This window comes from Gnatocerus cornutus, chromosome 1 (genome assembly GCF_029298725.1).
Source record: "Gnatocerus cornutus isolate USDA-ARS CGAHR chromosome 1, icGnaCorn1.1, whole genome shotgun sequence".
Taxonomy (NCBI): Eukaryota; Metazoa; Arthropoda; class Insecta; order Coleoptera; family Tenebrionidae; genus Gnatocerus; species Gnatocerus cornutus.
The window spans coordinates 10,139,138-10,156,980 of record NC_142233.1 but is presented as its reverse complement, the minus strand read 5'-3'; the positions used below and the strand labels follow the sequence as shown (position 1 = coordinate 10,156,980).

The window sequence follows — 17,843 nt, the reverse complement described above, 5'->3', positions numbered from 1 at the left end:
ATGTTTCATCTTTGAGGTACGACCAAACACTGAATTGATCTTTTTGATTGATTTTTCCATAGAAATATTGTGCAAAGCAATTGACATATTTGGTTTTAATCTAGTTGTTTTGAGTAATGAAATTATCTCTGGAGTAATTCAGTCGTCAAGTTTGAACCGGCTAACTTGAATCCGGTCCGTCAAGTTGATGACATTTCCATCTGTCATTTGTCAAATAAACGTCAATTCGGTAGGGATGTTCGTCAAATGTAGATAATCTTTTTTATTTTTTTAATATAAATAGTATTAATCTATGAAACGAGTGAGATTTGTGTAGCAAAGTTCGTCCGTCATGTCGTTGTGTGTTGGTGTGGTGCATGCAGCTCCTGAAACTGTTTAAGAGGTGATAATTGTGTTCATGCCACACACGTATGCATTTATTTTTTAAATAATGAACCAGTTTTTGAAAAAGTTTGGGTGTTGAACAAATCGCAGCTATGTTACCATTGTCGCACAAAGACAACCTCCATCGAGGACTGGGCTCCCGAATTAAAGAGAAAATAAATGGATGGATGAGGTTAATTTTCTCTGACCGAAATTCGCGGAACTTATTTCTATTTTTGTTACTAAACTTATCGTTTGCATTTGTCGAATTGGTGTACGGGGTATGGTCCAATAGCTTAGGTAAGTTTTGCTGTTGGTGCTCACTGATTTTTTGACTGACTGGTTGTTTTAGGGTTAATATCAGATTCTTTCCATATGTTCTTCGATTGCACGGGGCTACTCGCCGGTTTAGCAGCCTCAGTCATCACAAAATGGAAAGCAAATGACAAGTATTCATACGGCTACGTCAGAGCTGAAGTTCTGGCAGGTTTTGTGAATGGATTGTTTTTACTGTTTATTTCCTTCTTCATCATGTCAGAAGCCGTGGAACGTGCAATTGAGCCACCTGAGGTAAAACCTCCCTAACTAAACCCACACACTTAGAACTTGATTTCAGGTGAAACATGAGAGATTGTTTGTCATCTCAGTCCTTGGCCTCCTTGTAAACTTGGTTGGAATCTACGCCTTCCAACACGGACATGGTCACTCCCACGGGGGCCACGGCCACTCACACGGCGGGTCTCACGGGCATTCCCACAATTCCCATGGTCATTCACATGACCACAGCTTAGACATTGATGTTCTGGGAAGTGGGAACTCGCAAATCATGAAAGGAGTCTTCCTGCATATTCTAGCCGACACCTTAGGAAGTGTTGGTGTAATCGTTTCAGCTGTGTTAATGCAAATGTTTGGGTGGTTAATCGCCGACCCGATTTGTTCCATGTTTATAGCAATTTTAATAGCACTTAGTGTATTGGCCCTGATCAAAGATTCAGTAGTCATTTTAATGCAAAGACAGCCACACGCCTTGGATAATGTCTTGCCACAGTGTTATCAAAAGGTTGTTAGTTTGGCGGGTGTATATTCTGTACAGGAACCACACTTTTGGACTCTCTGTAGTGATATTTATGTTGGTGCTATAAAACTAGAAGTATCAAAAAATGTCGATCCTAAATATGTGGTGTCGCATACGCAAATGATTTTTGCATCAGTGGGAGTTAGACAAATTTATATTCAATTGGATTATACACCCATGTGACAGTTTACATAACTTAATTACTTCTACTTAACATAAAACATTCCTAAAAATGCCATAGAATTTTGTATGAGTTGTAGGTACTTCATTTTTATCAGTTTTATTTAGGTCATATCAGTTAGAGCCAACTCATTCTCTTCAAGTACCTACATGTGAAGCTGTCTTTAATTTTGTTACAACTTTTGTTTTTTGATAAAAGAATGAATCACATTTATATGAAAACTTTGAAATGAAAAAATATATTTAACGACTGACTGAGGAGTTTTTTATTGAATTTCCTAGAAATGATTACATGAAATAGAAAGGAACATATTCTGTATAATTAGATAACAGTTTGCTAGGACAGAAACAGCCACATTTTTATTTTTCTTTGAACCAAGGAATTTTTTGCACTTCAGATGTGTTGAAAAATTTGTGGATTTTAAAGGTTTTTTATGACTTTTCCTTAAACTCAATTTACAAGGAATTTTAAAAATACGAAAATCTAGCCAATTTATAACTTTTTTCCAATTTTACGCTAGTAACATTTTGAGGATTTTTAGAATCATTTTTAAACTGTTTTTCTTCAGGTTCTTCAGTTTTTTGTGGTCTATAGACCTTGAGCTATTTTTGAAATGTCATCAAATGTTAAATTTTGTTTTGCTTTTTGCTGTCCAGAATTAACATTAGAGTATATTTCTGTGATGTAAAGTTAGAAACATTCTAGGGATGTGTAACTTGTGATTTACATTTTTGTAAATAAATTTATGCATAGCTCATCATTTGGTGCGTATGTTCCTAAAATATGAAATTCATTATTAAAACCTTGATATGCAAATTCTTATCAGAAGCTATAGATTAGCCGTTGCTTTATAATGCATTTAAATAAACAAATAAATATACATCAATAGTAGGTTATAAATATACATTTTATCTTTTTTGAGGACATGAAAAGTATAAAAGACCCCCTTTAAAATGTCGACCATTTTTGACTAGAATAATTGACATAATTTGGTCTTATTGAAATCATTTCTTTTATGGGTTCTTTAAAATATTAATTTTTTCGGGAAAATCCAGAATATAGTGTGAAAAAAAATGGAAATTTCTAAATACGGATAAGACAGGATTTTTCTAATTTCAGATACGAGTAAAACGACTTTATTTATTAGTGTCACACGAGTTCTAGATTTCGACTAAAAAGATAGTTTTGGGTGCTGGGTCTGCTTTGTTATGAGAAATTCCATTTGGTAAATGAAAATACAATGTTTTCTAATTTTGAAATAACGGAAAAAAATCAAACGCTGTACCATTTTCTTTTCCTTTTTATAAAATTGAAAACGCTTTTTGTTCAAAAATAGACTTAAGCCGACATTATGTAAACATGATTCTTTATATGTGAGAGCTATTTAAACCCGAAATCCTAATTTAGAATGAGATTTGTTTAGCCTACGGATTAAGATTTGCTAGCAACGCATTTTTCCATTCTAAACTTCGATGTTTAACAAACAAAAATTTCATTGCTATTAAAAACAATAGCAGCATTTGCACAACAATAAAATATAAATATACATATAAAGCAATAGTTATAAAAGTATGTAAATACTTAATCAACTCAGCCGTTTTTTGAATGTACAAAAGCACAATTATTTGAGAATAGATGCTATTTTACGTTAATGAGCAATAAGTAGAAAAAAATATTCATATATTGGCAGTTTTAGCTGCAAACCGGCCACTCCATTTTTGCGGGTTTTTCTACATTTTTTTGGAACATTTTCATGCACAGGATTAAACAAATAATTATGTACTTCAAAATGTGAAGGGAGTAATAATAATAATTAATAAAATACTAACAAAAATAACAAATAAAAAAGACATTTTTGTAAAACTATTGTTTTTGAAATTGGTGAGTTTAGGTAATTTTTAGAAATTTTCTTATCTGTGCATTCTTAAATTCGAACATGTATTTACATAACAGTCGATGGTTTGGTTACATATTCGTCTCTAACATATCTCTTTATTTCTAAATCGAGATTTCATCTTAATCTTAATTAAGAACATCTTAATTGCTGGGTCCTTTGTTTTATTTGAATTTTTTAGATTTTCCAGTTTGTCTACAATTCGGTTTTAGATTTTTTTAGACTCTAGGTTAACTTAAATATTTTTTACTTGCTCTAGAGTTTCTAATTCTTGGATTCTGTCAGAATTTTCCAGATTTTCATTAAAGTCTCATGTTTTTATCGGATTTTTCTGAATTGTTAGAATTTTCTAGATTTTCTTGTTTTTATTTTAAATTCTCAAAATCCTACATTCTTTATATTCTCTATGATGATTTCTTTTCAGATTAGTAACATTCTTTTAGTTCTCTTTCGAGTTTTCCTCTGATTTTATAAGTAGAGATTTCCTGTTTCTGTTCTAATTTTCTAGATTCTCCTTTTTTTTCTTGTTTCATATTTGTCCTAATTTATAGGTTTTCTGGATTCTTTCTAGATTTACTTTGAATTCTCTAAAATTTCTTGATTTTCTTTAGTATATTTAGAGTTGGTTTGTAAAGATTATATTAAATTTCTTCTACCAAGTGTTTATAGATGTTCGTCATTGAATAATTTTTAAAATAGTTATATTCACTATGAAAACAAAGCGGCAAAAAGTGCATGACACAAATTTCAGAGCCACCTTTGATCCTAGAAACATTTATTAATACCTTATAGTTTTTCTAGGTTCTGTGAATTCTTTTTGAATTCTCTGACTTTACTGGATTCAGTTTATGTTTTTTTCTACTTCTTCCTTGGGTTCAATTTTATCTCTAAATTTTCTTGTTTCTTTTTATTCACTCTTGATTTCCTCTAGATAATGTATAAATTAATTAAATATTGCACTACGGTCCTTATTTCTCTTTCCTGAGAGCTTTCTTTTGCCAAATCTTGTGTTTTTTGTTTTCTTTGAGTCTGTTTCCACATTTTTTCATTTCCTTTGGAGATTCGTTCTTCGACTTTATTATCGAATTCACTGCTCCCTAGAACTTAGTTCCCATTACTGTTCTTTCCTGTTTTCTTGTGCTTTCTTATACACTGTATAATTCTCCCCAATTTCTTTATTTTTTATTGTTTTCCCTTTATCTTTTTCTTCGAATGCATACTTTTACCTTTAGATAGATTCTTTTTAGTTATCATAAATTCTTTCATCTTTTACCTGGCGCATCCACCATTTTCTAATGAAAATCATTGTCACTCAATACAAGTTATATTTGGAATTTCTCCAATACTGTAAAGAAAAGGAAAAGAAAAACTGCGTCACTGAAAATTTCTTATATTAAAAATATGGTGTACCTAGCATAGTAAAGTATGAATTTACAAACTTATTGCACACAAGATGCGAGGAATGACTCATCAAATTACACAAAAACAAATACCTAACACAAATAATGAATAAGTTAAGAAAAAATATCTATATAGTATTATTGAATATTAATTGCTATTTAATAACGGCTGTGGAAGCAAATACAAGTGTCCGTTTTCCACTTCATTTCATAATTTTGTAATACCTATAGTAGTGTACGCTACTTCATGAACTTTGAGCCTACAACAAGTGGTTAAAATATGTAATTTACTCTTTCAAAGTGCTCACTTGAACATTTCTACATTGCTGAAGCTGTGCAATAATTTGCTGCTTGTCTTCTTGTTCCTTCTTCAAATCAGTCTCAAGCTGAGTCAACTTTTCTTGCAACTACAAATTAGTCGAATCAATAACGCGATTTTTTTAAACAGAAATTACCTCTTTTCTATAATTCTCCTTCACAGCTTCAAGTTCATCCGACTTGGCGGCTAATTGCACCCGCCAATTAATCTCTTCTTGTTCAATATGCTTCTGGAGTTGATTTAACATTTTTTCCTTCAACAATAAAACGTTACGATCAAGAAAATTTATGACGCAAATTACTTACTGTACTGTCTATAACTTTCTTGTAATGCTCTAATTCCAACTTTGTCTGCTCCGAATTAGCCTCAGAGTCGCTCGTCGGTTTTCTAAGGTTATCAATATAATTTCTAATGAACTGTTCTCCTGCAGTTTTAAATAATTGTACGTCCATCACTTCTTGATCTTTGATTTCGGGGAACAACCGCTGGACGAATTCCCGTTGAATCTCATCATCACTCTTCGTTTTCTGCAGCGAAATGAAGACGATAGTAAAAAGAAATGCGGTAAAATTGGAAAGTGATGAAAAAATGAAACTTACAACATTTGGTGTGTTACTTTTTAGTCTACATTCAGCTGCATTTAAAGCCTCCATAACTTTCCAATTTCTTTCCCTCAGCTCCTACCAAACGCTAATGTTAGTGATTTAAAACTAGAATTAGTGCCACTGAGTGGAAAGCATGTAATTCCAATCAAGACCGTGGAATTAAGGAGCCTCCGCTCAGTTTAACTCACATTATTTTTAGTCTTTTGCGTTTCCAGCTCCAACTTCTCTGCGTTGACTTTCTTCTTCATTTCCTCTAGTTCCTGCTGCAGTTTCTCGGTCAATGCACTCGCAGCTTTTAATTCCTTCTCCCTCTGTTTTTCCGCGTGACTGAGCTGAGTTTTGACCGACGATAATTCGTTGTGTAGATTCAGAATTTCTACTTCATGCTGTTTATTTTCTTGCAGCGAACCGTTCATGTGCGTGACTTGGATTTGCCTGTTTTCTTCTTGTGCTTGTCGCAAATCAACCGTGAGCTAGAACAATTATTTAAAACACCATTCCAATTACTTCTTCCGTCTTACTTGAGCGATTACTTTGTTGGAGTCGTCTTTATGTTTTTGTAAATCGTCATGATATTGCTTCGCGCTGTGCTCAAGTCTTCTTATTTCTTCATTTTGTTGTTGGACCACGCTGTTTACACGGGAGACTTCTAATTTGAGGTCGTTCTCGCGCTTCAAGATGGTTTCCAAATCTCGTTCATACTGATGACGACTGTCCTAAAATTGGAATAGACTGTAAGAGTATTTTATGTGTGTAGTATTAGAAGGGAATTTAACCTCCAACTGGCGGTTTCTGTCGGATGCGTCCTTCTGGAAGTTGTTCAATTGGAGGATAAGGGCTTGGCTGCGCTCTTTCTCCGAGACATTTTCTTCCGTGAGACGTTGCAATTCCATGTTCAGCTGATTTGATAGGGTTGATAACTCCTGGACTTCAACTCGGAGCTGGTTGATTATTACTTCAGACTAACAAAAAATATCAATAATTACGTATTGTCATTAATTAATAGGAGCTTACAACTTTAAAAACTTTAATAACAATAGTTTTGAAAAAAGTTGTACTGGAGAAGCGGAAAATCATTTCTAAACTGGGAAAGCCTCCTAATTTCCCACTTGAAGTTCGTTTTGTTCCATCAGGTTCTGATTCACAGATAAATGTTGTTTTTTACGTTCTACTATTCTGCAGTTGTTTTTAAGCACGCAAAGTTATGACATTGCCCAATAGTATTTTTTATAATAAGCTTTCCAATAAATTAAAAATTTTTGTTATATTTTTTCGATTTCACTAAAAAATCAATGCCATATACAAGGTGTTTATAAATGTTTCTAGCATCAAGGGTGGCTTTGAAATGTCAAAGAAATTTGCCGCTTATTACAAATGTGGGTTTAGATTTTTTAACTGACATTTGTAGTTAACCTCAATCATGGAGAAAGTAAGTTTTGAAAAAAAAAATGTGATTTCAAACCTAAAAATCATACACTTGGACACAAAACCGTAAATGAAATGTCGTTGGCGAAAATGACATTATAAATAATTTTCAGGATAGTTATATTCACTATGAAAACAAAGCGGCAAAGTAATACATGACAGGAATTCCAGAGCCATCATTGATGCTAGAAAAATTTATAAACACCTTGTATTAAGTTTTAAAATGACTTTAATACTGACGCAACCCAGAGCAATTTTTTTTATGATTATGATTTCGTTTTCTTATGAACCAAAAATATTAAATTCTTGAAATCCTTGAAAGGTATTAATCAGAAATTATTGGAAACACAATGGATAACTTCTATAAATCACAAATACTCGCTAATCTGTTAGAAAGTAACTACAAAAACCTTCCGTATGTAACTTAACCTGAAGTTTTTTTTACAAAATATTCAAGTTAACAAAACTTAATTTTTTATCTAAAAATCTCTCCACATTCTTCCTTATATAAATTCTAAATGGCAAGAAATAATAACGCGTTAGAAATAAGAGATTTTAACCTTTATAACGACGTAGGTTTTATATCAACATATTGGCATATTACCAATTGAGGAATTCTAAGCTAAAAATTATCAACAAGATTTTAAAAATCTGCCGATATGCTTCTTAAGAAATGAGAATTTTGGAAATATTCATATTGTTAACGACCTCAAACTTTTAAATTTCATAACTTTAGCAACTTTTATGCAAAATGTATGAAATTTGGAGGTATTACTATTTTAGAGAAGCTCTAAGCTAACTAAGCTAACTAGCTAACTAAGCTAAATTAGAAAATTTTATAACAAATAATACCAATTTCAGAAAATTTTATTTTTGGAGCGATTCGTATTTTCCAAATATTTTATTAAATTCTACCAATATTAATGCTAGAGAAATTAAATTTCAGTGTTACTAAAATCGATTTTACTTATTATTAAGACGTAAAATTAAATATTTTTAGAACAAGAAATAACAATTTTTAGAACCTTAAAAATTAACAAATCGCTTTTAAATTCCATAAGTTCAACAATTTTAACGCAAAATGTATGAAATTTGGAGGCTTTATTACTTTAGAGACAATTAATTGCGCTGAATTAGAAAATTTTATACCAAATGATACCAATTTTAGTGCATTTTAATTTTGGTATTTTTAAATTTTTTATTAAGTTCTGTAACTGCTAATTTTGATGCCAGGGAAATTAAATTTTTAGAGAGTTATTAAAATCGATTTCGTTTATCAGGGACGCCAAATCACATATTTTTGCAACAAGAAAATTTTTTTTTAGAAAAACCATAAAAATAAACAAATTGCTTTAAATTCCATAGCTTTAGCAATTTTATTGTAAAATGTCGCGACGTGAGAATTATTAGGTTCTAAGTGATTTTTGTGAGAATTTAATTGTTTGTTTTGCGATTTTTTTAAAACATTTTCTGTCAAATATAAAAATGTAGTAAGTTAATACTTTATCAAATCAAAAAGATATTAATAGATCCTGTCATTTTTTTAAATAAATACTTAATAAATAAAAGAGATACCACTGATAACGTGAACACTGATCAATTTAATTTTTAATAATTTAAATTTGCACAAATGATATCAAATTACATAACTCTGACATTTTTAATTCAGAAAGTATGAAATAAATTTGGTGGCTTCACAACTTTAAAGGCTTTAATTAACTGTGTTAAATTAGAACATTTTAGAAAATTTTATTTTCAACGCGAACCGTATTTTCCAAAATTTTATTAAATTCTGTAACTCTTCCAATTTTAATGCTAGAAGAATGAAATTCAGAGAACTATTAAAAGCGATATATTTATTAATGACGCCAAATTACGTAAATTCAGAACAGGAAATAACAATGTTCAAAATTTTTATATTTTGAACCCCCTTAAAATGCACAAATTACTTTTAAATTTCATAACTTATACAATTTTAATTTAAAAAGTATAAAATTCGGAAGGTTTGCTAGTATAGACCCTGATTAATTGTCGTGCTAAATAAAAACTATTTAGAATAATTGACACAAATTATGGCAAATATCTTGCCAACAACTATAACTCTCCCGGTGACTTCTATAGTTCGTTGGAAGCTTATTTAATTACCTTTTCAATAATGTATTATAAAGCATCATGATTCAGCAGGTTGTTAACCAAACTGAAAAAACAAAAGTGAACGCGGTGTACTAAAAAAAAACATAATCTCTGAGTCCTGACCTGATGAAGCAAAATGAGCTTTGCATTCAGAATCAGGAAGTAATTCTCCCTAGAAATGTTTTTCCACTGCTCTAAAATTAGTTGACTAGAGTACCATAATTAGACAAAAGAATGAAAATTCCGTCTGAGAATATTTTAGCGCAACATTCCGCTTTGGCGTGACTATTTGCAATTTGAGTTGCCGCGAATATCTTTCGCCTAATAAATTCCACCTGAAGGTTAAAAAATAAAATCATGGCCAAGTCAAGTTGACGGCAATATTTCATCACCAATTTATAGGCATTTTTGTTTACAATTGTTCACGTACCTCTTGTGCTTGCGCTAATCTCATCTCAATCTGCTGCCTCTGCATCTGCAGCGCTGCATTCTCCTCCCTGACTTTGTTGCTCTTCATCACCTCATCCTTGACCTGATTCTGAAGCTGTTGAAGTTGTTGTTGGTTTCTGGTCGCCTCCAATTGCTTCCCGTGAATAATCTCCTCCATGTTCCTAACTTTTTGAAGTAATCCGCTTTTTTCATTCTGATGCTCGGATCGAATTTCTCGAAGTTTAGCCTGCGCACTGGCCAGCGCTTGTTGTTCTTCCGCCAAGAGTTTTTCCTTCTCTGCTAATTGTTTCTTTAGCTTCTGAACCGGATCCGATTTGCCCTAGATAAGTTTAGTAGAGAAATCTTTGTTTAATTTGAAATATGCATGCATTTTACCTCGCTCCATTCATCTATAACAGCGGGAGCCTCGTGCTGCTTGTTCAGTAAGAGATCAATAAGTATCTGAACCTCGGAACGAGACAATTCAGCCTTACGCACCAAATTAAGAAGAACCGTCATGTTGGGTCCATTGGCGTCTGCAGCTGCAAATAAAAGTGTCATTTTAAGAAGATACGAATTAGGAATGCTTCACCAAGTTGTAAATTATTGAAATCGCTTTTCTTTTTCTTCTTTTCTTTGCCGGTGTTACCGATGAAACCGTTGATCGATGATGGTGCTGATAACACAGGTGCGGTTTCCTTTATGACAGGTTCCGGTTCTGATTGCTTTTTATTGGTAGTCTTTTGGACTTCCACTTCCGTGTTGTTTTTTTCTGGCTCTTCTTTTACTTCTTCAGCCTGTTTGTGGTAATACAGTGATTCGAAATACATTGATTTTTGCGTTACTTACGCTCGCCGAACGGAATAACTCGAAATCGTCCTTTGGGTGCAATTCTTCAAAATGGTTGGTTGGAAAAGACACTCCATGGTTATTAGTAAGTTTTGCGGAGTCGTTTTCTTTGTGGATCAAAATGGGGCGCACTTTTTCTTTTTTCGGTTTCTGAAAAGACGTATTTTTGTTAAATTTTATTGCTGCTACTCAAAGAAAATCTTAAATCAGTATATACACTAACATAAAAGCGGCTTTTCTCTTTATTATCCTATAACTACACATTATTAACAAGTTTCCTAAAATTAAAATTTGGTTTTCAATAGAGAATTAAACGAAGAATACAACCGTATTGTTTGAAATTTTATATGCTCGAATAAATTTGTGCAATTACACATTTCACAATCTACCTCCACATTTCATTAGCTTTCAAATTAAAAAAGGAATCATAAAACGCGTCCTATCTATTATGGGAAGAAGGAATACTAAACAAACTTTCGTATGAGTGCAACTTTATCCAATCACACGAGTACTAAAATGAAGTTTTTTTAATTTGCTACGGTAACAGAGCTATTTCCGCATCCGTTTAAAGTGCATTAACAAACTGTTTCCGAATCGCATCCTTAATTGCTTCGTTGTCATAGCAACCTCGGAAAATTTCGAAGATAAAAATGGTTTTAATAAACAAATTTGGAAAAATAGCATAAGAAAATCGTTTTATAGAACTTAAATGCACTCGTGCTGGAAAAGTGCACTCGGTTTTCATACGCGTTTTGTAAAACTTGCTTTTTAATATAGCATTTCCTAATTTGCAATTCTAACAGAGCCATTTCCGCAATTCGTATTGATGCATTAATAGACCATTTTCACATCGTATGCGTTAATGGCTTCGTTACCAAAACAACCTAGCAATTTTTTTAATAGTATTTAATAAAATGCAATTAAGAAAAAATTACATTAAAACTCTTTTTATTAAACTTACAAACACTCATCCTTTCCAGGACTCGTTTTTTAACAAAGTCTTTCCTAATTTGCTGTTGTAACCAAGTTCGATCTGAGTGCGTTAATAGACTGTTTTCACATCAGGTGCGTTAATAAACTCGCCACATAAAAAATTAGATTAAATACACCGTGTTTCAAATCGATTTTCATCTAGTTAGCTTGGGAATGTAATTGTTGTGCCGCTCGCACTGTTCTGGGTTTGAACTACTTCTGTCTCTTCGAACTTCTGCCAATAGTGGCACTTGTCAAACGTCAAAATTGCCAACAGGAAAGAAATTTTAACAACAAACCGCAAAATTAGACAAAGATTGATTCAGCTTTACCCCTTCAGCGATTATTTTGAGGTTATGAATCAACATTCTAATCATTAGCTGCGTAAAGCGGCATTTTTTTAATTTGCATCAAAAAGCATTTGGCGACTAGATGAAAATCATTTTGTAACAAGGTGTATATTAATTAGAAAAACATTGCATAAACAACTCATTTTATAGAACTATTGTTTTAATACTGTATTCCCACCACGCTCTTTTCACGGGAATGTTTTATTATGGTTGCTGGAGATAAACCACAAAATAACTTTTCTTTCTTTGCAAAAAATGTTGTCATGTTCAATTAGGGTAAAATTTCAACGCCGCGTTTGATTAATATTGAAAAGTAACCGAGTGTATGTACTACATAATGCGATCTGAGTTGAGATTCAAGACCAATCAACTGGTAACTAATATTTCTCGAAGGAAATAAATGTAAAAATTATTTTAAATATATCCTACTCATTTTTTTTTTATATCGTCTACATGATATGACTTAATAAATTTCCATTCGCAGTTGGCTTCGAGAAAAACATTACATGTCGTAACTAACCTCACCGCAGGAGTTTTGACGTATAAAAACTAAATATTTGAGAAATTTGACAGTTTTTAAGCATAAAACCGACATACGTTCAAAATGCATGGCCTACCTAGAATAGAAATTTAATTAATCACACGATGGGCCGATTTATACATAGAATAATTGATTTGAAATTAAGTTAATCGCGCATTTAATTTGACGATTGCTGAGATTTGATTTGCGGAAACGCAGCCAAACGTCACTTTAACATGGTTTTAAGTATTTAATCTGAATTAAAAGTTTAATTGAGCTTAGTAGCGCTGCGTGACAGTTTGAGGTTGATACTATAACTTCTAATTTACAGTCGCGCCCACAAAATTTCAAGTTTTTTTTTAATATATTATGTAATTTGAAATAATAAAACGCAATTAAATTTGTAAAAATAACCATGGTTATAAAAAGAACGCAAATAGTGCTCCACACTATCAGTCCAATGAGTTTGACGTCAAAAAATTTATCACCGCGATTGTATCAAGTTGATAATTTAACAGGGTTATTAGGTAACGTTACAACCATAGCGAAAGAGATGAAAAAGATAACCATAAAGAAACCATGAAGACTTTATTTGTAAGCAATTAGAGAACAATTCGCAACGGACTGCGTAAGGCATCTTGGAATTTTTTTTGTTTAATATCAGACTGAAAGTTGTTACTTTACACCAGTGGCGTCGCTAGTTCGTACTTGTAAAACTAAACATGTTTTTCGTACAATCAAGATATCATTTCTAAGCCGGTTACATGTTAGTAATTATTAAAATTATGGTCATTTTAAACATTTAATTTAATTGAACTATTTTCAAGCCTTGTAGCCTTTAGCCTTTGAATAAAACAAAAAATATTAAATATTATAAGACATTCAGACTTTTTACTGAACAACCTGAACTATAGTTTGTACGGTAAGAGATTGAATGACAGAAATGTCACTAAATCTACGCGATAAAAAGTGTACCAAACGCGCGAAATTTTAAATAACAAAATAACCCCAGTTACTGACAACCCTGTCAACCCATTTCGCGTAGGAATTTAGTGTTTTTAGTGTATTTTGTAGCATAATTTGCTACCAACCTATATGTCAACTGTCGAAATATCCCAATCTCTCACCTGATAAACTATACCAGTGTGTATAAATGTTTTTTTTTAACTCACCTTAGTTACTACAGTTTTGATGGTCACATCCTCGGCATTTTCTTTAAATTCAACATGAAGTTTTTTCTGTACCTCAACAACTTTTTGGGTTGAATCAGATATCTCCGTTTCAGTTATAATCTCATTTTCTTCAATTGAAATTTTTTCTTTAGACTGAAAAATAATAAAAAAATTGGTTTAAGACTAATCGTGTAAAAATATTATTTAAAAAAAAAGAAACTAATTAAATATATCCTAATAGGATTATTGAGCAGAAAATTGAATTCACAACTCATACTTTGTAAACGGAAAAACATTTTTAATGATTTTTAACTACCAATATGGTGACCTAATAACCTGAACTGCCATTGTATTCATTTCCTTTTCGATTTATAGGCCAATGACTTAAAGCAAAATCAGCTTCCTTCTATAAACAAGATAAATTTTACAATATAGGACCAAAATGTGAATATGAAATTTTCTGTTACTTCCTAAAATCCAATTAATATCTTATAAAACTCCAAACTCTTCAGTCAAATTTTTTGTTTAACTTCCACCAGCTTTGGAACCAGTAAAGTTTTAGTTGAAAGCCTGCTTCACTTTGCAACATTTTTCTATTCTGTTAATATTTGTCAAAAGTCGGGTTAAAAATGTCCACACATTAGGAGACAAAACAGAATTAAAATCGACGAAAATCTCACGATTAATTATGGACAAATTTACCTCGTTAATATAGGCGGAGCTAAAGCATGTTACAAGAATCCGACAATAGTAAAATTTTCTGTCCTTGGGCAATGGAAATTATGCAGTAAACTGGCATCTTATAGTTCACAATATTGATTTCATCTCCAAACAGTAAAACATTCATCAAATAAAACATACATAAGTACATATAGGAGTCCCACAAAGCTCGCACTTACTTATAAACGGAAAATCTCTATCAAAATCTGAATTAATTTTCGAATCGCACAATTTTCAGGCAATTATACATTCAAATTACACGCGTTTAATGTAGATCTCGAAGTAGACCAATCACAGCGCAATATTAAGAAAAATTTTCATAGGTAACTTGCCAATCTAACAATTTATGCGCTGTGATTGGCCAACTTAAAGTGCTTGTTACTCAAAAACTATAATAAGCTCAGATTTTGATGGCAAATCTCCCATTAAATATAAGTGCAAAACGTTCTAGAACACATGTATAAAGACCGCTACAAAAAAAGTTATTTTGTTGGCTACTTTCTTAGAGGTGGAAATACACTAGAACGGACTTTTAGAATTTAAACTATTAAAGTCACAAACGATAAATAGAGGCCATATTGTCAATGTCCAAGATGTCTTGCTCTGAACTGTATTTTTAGATATATAGATATATACACTTAATCCTGTTTAGCTATTCTGAATCTCCTTTCAAAAACAAACTGTGTTCAACATTTTGTCTTCCTGTAATACATCTTGTTTGTCATGCTTGTGGTTTGTCTTGGAGCATTTTACAAAAGTTATTTTATCAAAAAACCTCAAAATGATCCAATTATTAATTACGACCGCCATAATTCTTCAAAAACAATTGCTTGGATAAACAAGCACAGAGGCAATAAATTTTTATGGCAAAAATCAACTATTTATTAGCTCCGTTATTATAAAATTGCTTATTACAATAACCTATACAACATTAACTGCAGCATTTGTCCAATTTTATGCCTTTCTTTGGAAATTGCTGATTAAAAAATGATTAGACAATCACAAACGCGTGGCTGTTTTAAAACTGATAATCAAATTTAAAAAAGATGTATTTCCGCTAAGACTGCGGTAAACTATCTTTTATGATTGTTGTAAAGATAACTGCCAAAAATGATAACCCATTACAGCCCTACAAATGATGATCTGGCATAATTTTCTCAAAACTTACCAAAGGTTGCACTTTCTTTGAAGGTTTCTTGCCCTTCTTCTCCTTCAGTTTAGGCTTAATCCCCAACAAAATGTGGGTCTGTTGTCTTTGCTCAGCCAGAGCCTCTTCATAACTTTTTTCTTTGATTCCAAACTTGTAGATGAATATCAACACAACACTTGCAAGGGAAAATAGGGACACAAAGATGAATGGAATCTGAATATCCATCTTCTGAAGCAAAGAGAACAGGAAGAATTAGTGCAAAAAAGTAATTGAAATGCGGTGAAGTGTCGGCGATACAATCTATTTGCACACTGAACGGTTACTATCGGTTTTGCGGTACTAAATAAAACAAAACGAGTAGTAATGTTAAGTGTCTTCTTTGAATTTTGCAAAAAGTAGAAAAGCCGAGGGCCACGTAGCAATATATTAATAATAATGGGCGTTGCAAAGCTGATCATCTGATTCGTGTTGGATTTTGTAAAATATACGTAAAACGAAGATTTCTTACCAATGAAATTTAAACCGGGAACTTGAATCTATACAGAAGACACTGGACAAACACAAACTTGAACAAAAATTCCGGATCGAATTGCCGCACCGCTACAACATCGAAGATCCAGTGATCTTTGCCTCAAACCAACCTCAAACTTTAAGTTCACGGTGGATTTTGACAGAAATGTCAAGGGAAATTCAACTTGCGCAAATGACATTTCAGTTTCCACTAAACTTGTGCCAACAGGTAAACGGGAATTTTTAAATACAGTCAAGAACTTAAGACAAAATGTTGTTCAAATAAACTGCGTTTATTACGCGTTAATTTTAACAAGAAACTTGCCGTCAAATCAAAGATATTGCATCACAACTGCATTAACAACTCCAGTGGAACATGAAATTTCAGCGCTTGCTCCGCTCCGCCGATAACTTGAAGGTTAGAAATGTAAATAAAGAATAATGGAAAAATTATGAACTTTTCACGATTCATTTATTAAGAACTCACAAAAACTTGTCTCAATAATGTTGTGCACTTTCACTAGAATATCAACACATTTCTTCAAAGAAAATTTTATCTTCCAGTCTTCAAAGTTCTTGTCCCATCTTAGCACTGATAAGAATAAAATGTCGCAAAATACTCTTCGAGCAGCACTGATTCAATCTTCTGTTGGAAAAGATCGAACAAAGAATTTGGAGAACGCTCAAAAATTAATAGAACAAGCTAAAGCAAATGGGGCCCAGTTGGTTGCACTTCCTGAATGTTTCAACTCTCCTTATGGAACGAAATTTTTTAATGAGTACGCAGAAACTGTACCGGAAGGACCCACGACTCGAATGTTGTCAGCGGCGGCGAAGAAGAACTCAATTTTTCTCATAGGTTTGTCAATCATGTAATAATAAAAATTGTATTCAAAGTTGGTTTCTAGGAGGGAGCTTCCCAGAAAGAGCTGATGGTAAACTGTACAACACATGCACAGTATGGAACCCTAATGGTGACCTAGTCGCCACATTTAGGAAAATGCATTTATTTGATATTGATATCCCTGGAGGAATCACTTTCAAAGAATCCGATATTCTCAGTGGTGGCAGCGATTTAGCAACTTTTGATATAAACGGAGTCTCTGTGGGTCTAGGAATTTGCTATGATCTAAGATTTGAGGAATTGGCAAAGTTATATAGGAAAAAAGGTGACACCGCCACGTTTACTAAAATCTTATCATTTTATTACTGCTTTATTAGGTTGTAAACTTCTTGTTTATCCTGGAGCTTTTAATATGACAACAGGCCCACTCCATTGGGAACTTCTTCAGAGAGCTAGAGCCTTGGACAATCAAGTTTATGTGTTTGCAATAAGTCCAGCAAGAGCTGAGCAGGGCTATATTGCATGGGGTCACTCTCAAGTGACTGATCCTTGGGGGAAAGTCATAGGGCAAGCTAAGGAAAAAGAGGAAATTGTTTATGCCGACTTGGATTTTAATGAGTGTGATAAAGTTAGGGCGCAAATACCGATCTTCCCACAAAGGCGGACGGATGTCTATGATACTGTTTGTAAAGTATAAAAAATGTAGTTTGAAATCCCCTTGAACAAAGCAGTGAGATTTATTATAAAATAAATATTTTATATGAGGAGATTGACTGAAGTTTAGATTTTTTCGTCTTATAAAAAAATTATAACTTTGGATAACTCTTATCTCCTATTTTTTCAATTATTTCTAAATTGCAGTATTTTAAATCTATATGTCAACTGTGTTTACATTATAAAGCCTAATTATGTACGAATTACATACAAGGCTT

General features: G+C 32.5%; 3 protein-coding genes across 4 annotated transcripts; 2 read left to right on the top strand and 1 right to left on the bottom strand.

Annotated features, from left to right (window-relative positions):
* Positions 1-176: 176 nt before the first annotated feature.
* Positions 177-1,876, top strand: ZnT86D (solute carrier family 30 member 7). Its single transcript, XM_088049526.1, has 3 exons — positions 177-663; positions 716-933; positions 980-1,876. Exons 1-3 carry the CDS (start codon positions 477-479, stop codon positions 1,619-1,621), a joined length of 1,047 nt encoding a protein of 348 aa, XP_087905652.1. The 5' UTR covers positions 177-476; the 3' UTR covers positions 1,622-1,876.
* Positions 1,877-4,887: 3,011 nt separating this feature from the next.
* On the bottom strand, positions 4,888-16,254 carry alt (SMC superfamily domain-containing protein aluminum tubes). Of its 2 annotated transcripts, XM_088033802.1 has the most exons (15): positions 16,066-16,254; positions 15,576-15,785; positions 13,688-13,840; positions 10,674-10,823; positions 10,417-10,621; positions 10,221-10,366; positions 9,826-10,164; positions 6,614-6,799; positions 6,359-6,553; positions 6,026-6,310; positions 5,832-5,912; positions 5,538-5,759; positions 5,369-5,485; positions 5,222-5,320; positions 4,888-5,173 (listed from the first exon to the last, which is right to left on the bottom strand). In XM_088033802.1, exons 2-15 carry the CDS (start codon positions 15,780-15,782, stop codon positions 5,159-5,161), a joined length of 2,400 nt encoding a protein of 799 aa, XP_087889928.1. In that variant the 5' UTR covers positions 15,783-15,785; positions 16,066-16,254; the 3' UTR covers positions 4,888-5,158. The 2 variants fall into 2 exon arrangements, with proteins under 2 accessions (XP_087889928.1, XP_087889934.1); XM_088033808.1 differs by lacking the exon at positions 5,832-5,912.
* Positions 16,255-16,315: 61 nt separating this feature from the next.
* LOC148180263 (omega-amidase NIT2) lies at positions 16,316-17,680 on the top strand. Its single transcript, XM_088033820.1, has 4 exons — positions 16,316-16,485; positions 16,632-16,926; positions 16,976-17,236; positions 17,289-17,680. Exons 1-4 carry the CDS (start codon positions 16,444-16,446, stop codon positions 17,606-17,608), a joined length of 918 nt encoding a protein of 305 aa, XP_087889946.1. The 5' UTR covers positions 16,316-16,443; the 3' UTR covers positions 17,609-17,680.
* Positions 17,681-17,843: the final 163 nt, after the last annotated feature.

Coding starts and splice junctions, on each gene's coding strand:
- ZnT86D (XM_088049526.1), top strand. CDS start 477: ATGTTACCATTGTCGCACAAAGACAACCTCCATCGAGGACTGGGCTCC. Junction 664..715: donor GGTATGGTCCAATAGCTTAG/GTAAGTTTTGCT, acceptor TGGTTGTTTTAG/GGTTAATATCAGATTCTTTC. Junction 934..979: donor GTGCAATTGAGCCACCTGAG/GTAAAACCTCCC, acceptor ACTTGATTTCAG/GTGAAACATGAGAGATTGTT.
- alt (XM_088033802.1), bottom strand. CDS start 15,782: ATGGATATTCAGATTCCATTCATCTTTGTGTCCCTATTTTCCCTTGCA. Junction 13,841..15,575: donor CAAAGAAAGTGCAACCTTTG/GTAAGTTTTGAG, acceptor ATTATTTTTCAG/TCTAAAGAAAAAATTTCAAT. Junction 6,311..6,358: donor CCAACAAAGTAATCGCTCAA/GTAAGACGGAAG, acceptor TAATTGTTCTAG/CTCACGGTTGATTTGCGACA.
- LOC148180263 (XM_088033820.1), top strand. CDS start 16,444: ATGAAATTTCAGCGCTTGCTCCGCTCCGCCGATAACTTGAAG. Junction 16,927..16,975: donor GAACTCAATTTTTCTCATAG/GTTTGTCAATCA, acceptor GTTGGTTTCTAG/GAGGGAGCTTCCCAGAAAGA. Junction 17,237..17,288: donor AAAGTTATATAGGAAAAAAG/GTGACACCGCCA, acceptor CTGCTTTATTAG/GTTGTAAACTTCTTGTTTAT.